Here is a 6454-nt window from a genome sequence, read left to right on the forward strand (position 1 = left end):
TATTAAAACTATTATCATTATTGTTATTATTAGATTTAAATTAAGTTCACAAAATTACAAAGAAAAGGTACATTTTGTATTTGTATTAATAACAAATAATAAATCGTATTATTATTAAAACTATTATCATTATTGTTATTATTAGATTTAAATTAAGTTCACAAAATTACAAAGAAAAGGTACATTTTGTATTTGTATTAATAACAAATATTAAATCGTATTATTATTAAAACTATTATCATTATTGTTATTATTAGTAATATTATTATTATTATTATATTACCGTGGTATGTATTTGTGTTCATTTAATCACTAAGACCATCACAAAAAAACACCTTCGGCTCACTCGCAATCCGTCCTTACCATAATAACACTGCTTTAGGAGCAACAGAAATCAGACGGCGGCTGGCTTGACCACGGTTTCGCATTTGGTGGCTCACGTTACCGCAGTGAAACACTTTTTTTTTTAAGTATTATTGCAAAAAAACAAGTGACTTTTCAAAATATACGTAACAATATGCAAACATACTATGTAGACAAAATACAATAGAGTTTTGCCAGGGGAAGCTAGGTCATTATAATGAGAGGGAGGACCATAAGTTTTAGTCTTTTTGTTATTGGAGCCAGAGATCAGATTAATATAATATCCAACTTCATGGAGAAAAAGTACAAAATTTGTTTTTTTAGTGCTGAATTTACATTTATGAATGTGAAATAACGCAAAGTCTTTATAAATATGGTCAATGATGAATCTGCTGAGGTTTTGCCAAAATGTTCTGGTGTGTGAGCAATACCAAAAGAGGTGCATAACAGTTTCTGGGTGATCTTCACAAAAAGAGTTTGTATTGATGTCTTTTAAATTTAACCATGTAATGATTAGCAGGGTCTGAACAATAGAATCAGTGACCTCTGCCATTGTAAGAGGGGTGTCACAATAATCTTTATCTGCCACATCAATCTTTCACGTTATTTACGTTAGTTTAGAAATTGAGATGTAACTTCTTTGTTATATTTTGAGCTGTATAAATTGCAATAAAATTTCGAACAAAGATCTGAAATTAATTTAGCGTCATCAGTAACGACCCCATTAATATTTAAATTATAGATGGAATTGATTTTGGATCGATAATTTTCTAGACAGAAAAAGTAGGACCTTACAAAGACTCCCTCTGCTTTTTGTCGATACAACTTGTCTAATTTGTTTTGGAGTTGTAAAAGAAGTAGTTTATCCTCCTCTAAAACTTCCTCGGGGGGTCTCTGATAAAATGAGGAAATTTTACTAATGACTTCCTCTTCTTCTGCTCTTTTAGCTTTGGCAACAGAGGTTCCAAACTGTCTTAAGAATCTGTCTTAAGAATTTTCGGACTCAAACTTAAGTAGTTCCCAGTTAGTGTTAGGATTTCTCCCTTTTAGCCTTGTTGTAAAAAAACAGTAATTTAACTTAATAATTTCAGTCTTAACCTTTTCATGTTTTAACATGGAATTGTTTAATTTCCAGTAGCAAGATCTATGGATTGTATTAGATGCACTAAATTGGATGCTTATATGAATTGCTCTATGGTCAGTGGAGGGTGTCTCAAGAATATTTACTGTAATTTTCTCTTTGGATAACAGCCAAAAAACAATGTGAGGCTGGTTGGATCCTGACCTGTTAATCCCAGTGAAGGATCGTAGATCAGGAAATGTTTCTCTCCTCACACTGTGAAATTTTCCTGTAAGTGTTTTAAGGTTTGTGCTGAGGGAGGAGGGCTGCCCAGGGGGCCACCTGTCAATACCATTATCTAGAGCAATATTAAAGTTTGGATATCTGGTTAACCAAATGTAATTCTTTCCTCTGTTGAATCAAGTAACTTATCATTCTCAAGTTTGTTATTATAACCATAAAGATTAATGACTATGATAACTCATAAGACAGTGAAACACTCTCCTATAGCAGTGACAAATGAGCACAATACTGTGAAGTACTATGAAGCGTGTGGTGCGGAGCAGGCCTGCCCTTAAACTTGGTAACGGCATGACCCGATACAGGGGGCGTAATCGATTTTCACTGTTCTAGCTGTTTTCTGTCCAAAAACAGTGGCCCTTTGTGTCAACAGAGACAGTCTGGCGGGCCGCCATCTTGGTGAGGTCAGCTTTGTCTGAAAGTTTCATTTCTGTCCTCAGATTGAAGTGGAGAAGAAGAGTTTGCTTTAGCAGAGGCTGTCTTTATCGGCCTCTACTGGCAACCTGTAGGAGCTACACAGACACCCAGAAAAGGTATGGATTTGTCTCGTCAATACGAAGAGAAAGAGACCACTTGCAGGATGTTTTGCTCTCAAGCTGTGGAGTGCTTTTGGTCGCCTGGTATATTTTTGAAAGATTGTGTAATAACTGCTGTATATCTTTTTTCAAATTTACAGTTACAGTTGTATTCCAGGTGTATTAGAAGATATTCAGGTGCATTATAATCTATCTTATGATGGTTTTGATGGTTTATTGCATTAAAATATAGCTCTTTTACCAGGCAAGGATGAAAATATCATACTTTTTCTGTATTTCATCTCCATGTAGTCTGTAATGGAAAAATAAACATGTTAATGTACAATGGATTTATATTCCTTGGCTTCTGACCTTTCAAAGGAGAATTATGCATCTAGGCCTAATGGTTGAGGAGATATTACTGATTTATGACAAGATAAGCTCAGTGAGGAATGTTTTGCGCTTTCTTTCAGCATTCAGACTTTTATTTTACTACTGCCTTTAATTAAATTTAATTAAATTAAAGCCATAGATTGGTACCTTTCACTGCACTGTAACGTCTGGTTTTCATTTTAATTTTTTTAGATTTTCAGTGCCCTGATTGTCACTGCACGGTAACTTTTACTGTCCTGTTTTAACCTGTTTTTTATCCTGTTTTTATAAAGCGTTTTATTTTTTCAATTTGCCTTTGTTGCTTTTATGTTTTATGTAATGCACTTTGAATTGCCTTGTTGTTGAAATGTGCTATACAAATAAACTTGCCTTGCCTATGTGTCATTTGAGGTTGATATTTGCACCACTGGAAGCGGTATAGTAACGGTAGGCTTTTTGTGTAGGACCATAGACTGTATATAAAAAGTGTAGGACTCACACCTGCTGGATGTGAGGAGTTTAAGAGATTCCACAGCGAAGTGATCAGAGCCAAAGAACAAGAGCCTCCAAGGGGGCCCCGCTGAGGACATGAGCCGCCGCTGTCGCCCGTCAGTCCTCGTCCTCCACCCTGTCCGCACACAGCAGCGCTGGAACCAGTGGAGGAGGTTAAGAGAAGCTGCTGCTGTCTTACCGCTCGTCCACATCCTCACATCAACTGTCGGTTCGTGTGTCTAAAGAGTCAGTGCTGACCCTGGGTAGATTTTTGTATCTGTACTCTATTTACCAAACATATGTCCACATAGGCGCAGCCATGTTTTCCATTACGTTTCTTCATGGCTTCTTCTTCTTCTGTTCCTGTCCGGCACTCTAGGCACTCTGAGTGCATTGCTGCCTCCCACTGGTGATAGAGGGCCTTTCTCATTTCCCAAATTTCCACCTCCTCGACTCCTCGCGGCGCGTGTTATTTTATTGGACTTTAATATTTGTAACCCACAGAAAACAATCCACAAATGTGTACTATGATGCGCAAATATTTCACTATCTACAAATATGTATTTTTACATTTGTGATGTGTAAAATCAAACTCACATGGAGAGAACCTATATGAGGATATATGCGCATACATGAAACCTATATGCAGTTTATATGCACATATATGTGGCATATATACAGCATATATGCACATATATGATAATATATATGCTGCATATATGCGTATATATGCCACATATAGGCAAAATTGAGGTGCATATATGTGCATATACAGGCCATATAGGTCTCCGGTATTGCTTCTTTATATCCACATATAAGCCCTATATGTGCATACAAGATATGTCTCCTATATAGCTCATGGCAGGATCTGGTCATTTTGTAGCTCATATCTCACTTTGGCAACTGTCATACATGATGTCTAGCTCATATTTTCTATTATCAAGGCAATAACTACGAACTAACTAAAAAAAAATTATGCAAGGACTTATGTATGTGCGAACACGTGAAATTGGTATCACATGTAATTGGCATGTTATGGAATTTAACTATGGCAATTAAGTGAGAGGAGATGGAAAGCTATGATGTCTACACGTCTTCCTGAAACATTGTTGTTTGTGGTGGTGATGGTGGAATGGATAAGACACAAGGTTTTGGTGTGACAGAACCGGGTTCAACTCCCCAATGTGTCCCTGAGCAAGACACTTAACCCCTCGTTGGTCCAGAGGCGTGCGACCTCTGACATGCATAGCAATTGTAAGTCGCTTGGGATAAAAGCGTCAGCTAAATGTAAAATTTACAAGGCTATGGATTTTAATAATTTTACTAATATATAGGTGAACATATAGGTGCATATATACGTACATATATGTGTACATATATACGTGCATATATGTACCTATATAGGTACATGTATGCACATATATATGTACACATATGTGCATATATGTACATATAATATAGGAAAACAGCCAATTTTATTTATGTCACATATATTAAAAACCTATATCAAAACCTATATTAAAACATATATGTTTATATAAATTCTTTCCATGTGGATACCTACAAAAATAGAGTGACTTCTACACACAAAACTGTTTTTGCACATTTGCAGATTACTTTCTGTCAGTTTGTGGGTCATGTTACATTTGTAACTTCCTTTTAACACATTTGTGGAATTTTGTCCAATGTGTGCAATCACAAATGTAAAAATACATATTTGTAGATAGTGAAATATTTGTGCATCATAGAACACATTTGTGGATTGTTTTCTGTGGATTACAAATATTAAAGTCCAATAAAATCTCCCATAGTTGCACAGCTGCATCATCTGTCCACTTCTAGAGCTGTGATCTCTGTCAGAGCAGCACAGCAGCTTTTGGCACTAAAGGCTACAGATAATTTCTTCACAATACAGCGGCCACAACATAACAATGTTTGTTAACATTATAACACAGAAACATCTCGAGGTTCCAATAAACATAATATCATCTGTTGAAAACAGTCAGATTACAGCAGCCTGATCATTCACTAGGCTACACAGTAGGCTACTACTTTGCGATTCGCCATTTGCCTGTAAACAGGAGATCATTTCAGCCCTCGGCTTGATGAGATGAGCGTTTCATCATCAGTCCCTTTACAAATTGACACAGTAACATTCATCTCATACACTCTAAAAACTAATTCAGGGAACCTTTAGTCATCACTTAAATATATATATTGTGAAATAAAAAATCAAGTTCTAAGATACTGTTAGACTTTTTACTTGTAATTGTTATTTTACTGAGCTTGGATGACAGACAAATTATGCCTACTGATTCAATATACTATCATGACTTGTCAGAGTTTAACATTTTCAGTTAATCAAAAAACAATTTAATTTTAAGTTCTGTTAACGTAAAATACAATTTGTTGATGTTTAAACGGCCCACAGTTTCCCTCTCTTGCATGTTCAAGGCAGACGAGTGACCACAGTTAGCTGGACATGATTACACTATGATTCAGATGAGAAGAAATACTAAAGGTAACTCGCACAACACAACTTAATTCTTGCAGTAATTCTTAATTATTAAGTTCATGTTACTTAGAAAAGTGTTTTATTGTGGCCAAAAACCCTCTTCACCTAACTTAAAACATTATGTTGGATCAACTTAAATACTTGCATTCATATTGACAATTATTAAGTTCATGTTACTTAGAAATGTGTTTTATTGTGGCCAAAAAGCTTCTTCACCTAACTTAAAACATTATGTTGGATCAACTTGCAACTTCTAGGAACTTGGTTCCTAGAGTCTCCAAAAGTAGACTAGGAGCCAGAGCGTTCAGCTATCAAGCTCCTCTCCTGTAGAACCAGGTTCCAGTTTGGGTTCAGGAGGCAGACACCATCTCCACATTTAAGAGTAGGCTTAAGACTTTCCTCTTTGATAAAGCTTATAGTTAGGGCTGGCTCAGGTAGTCCTGAACCATCCCTTAGTTATGCTGCTATAGGCCTAGACTGCCGGGGGATTCCCCATGATGCACTGAGCTCCTCTCTCCTCTACTTTCTCTCCCTCTGTATGCAACCTTATCCCATTATTGCATGTTACTAACACAACGTCTCCCCTTTCTGGTAGTCTTGTGCTTTCTCGTCTCTCTCCTCTCTCCTATCACTTCCTGCAGGTTTTCTGGCTCTGGAGCTGTGGAGTCTGGATCTGTGGCTGCGGGTCACCTGCTGCCCCTGTGTTCCTGCTCGACACCCTCTGCTGCAACGACTATTATTGCTAGTCTTATTGTTATTATTGTTATTATAATCATTAACATTACGATGGTTACCATTAACACTATTATAAATATCTGTACCATTTTTCATTTAGTC

The 6454-nt window shown here is 36.5% G+C and overlaps 1 protein-coding gene across 1 annotated transcript in view; it reads right to left on the reverse strand.

Annotated features, from left to right (window-relative positions):
- The window catches only part of mtfmt (mitochondrial methionyl-tRNA formyltransferase), an 18259-nt gene extending 14727 nt beyond the window's left edge, over nucleotides 1-3532 (reverse strand). Inside the window, exons 1-2 of the mRNA XM_046074036.1 lie at nucleotides 3395-3532; nucleotides 3112-3257 (exon numbers count right to left, since the gene is read on the reverse strand). Coding sequence (XP_045929992.1) covers nucleotides 3112-3257; nucleotides 3395-3532 — 284 coding nt within the window. The remainder of the gene's footprint in view (nucleotides 1-3111; nucleotides 3258-3394) is intronic.
- Nucleotides 3533-6454: the final 2922 nt, after the last annotated feature.

Source organism: Micropterus dolomieu, linkage group LG17, assembly GCF_021292245.1.
Source record: "Micropterus dolomieu isolate WLL.071019.BEF.003 ecotype Adirondacks linkage group LG17, ASM2129224v1, whole genome shotgun sequence".
NCBI lineage: Eukaryota > Metazoa > Chordata > Actinopteri > Centrarchiformes > Centrarchidae > Micropterus > Micropterus dolomieu.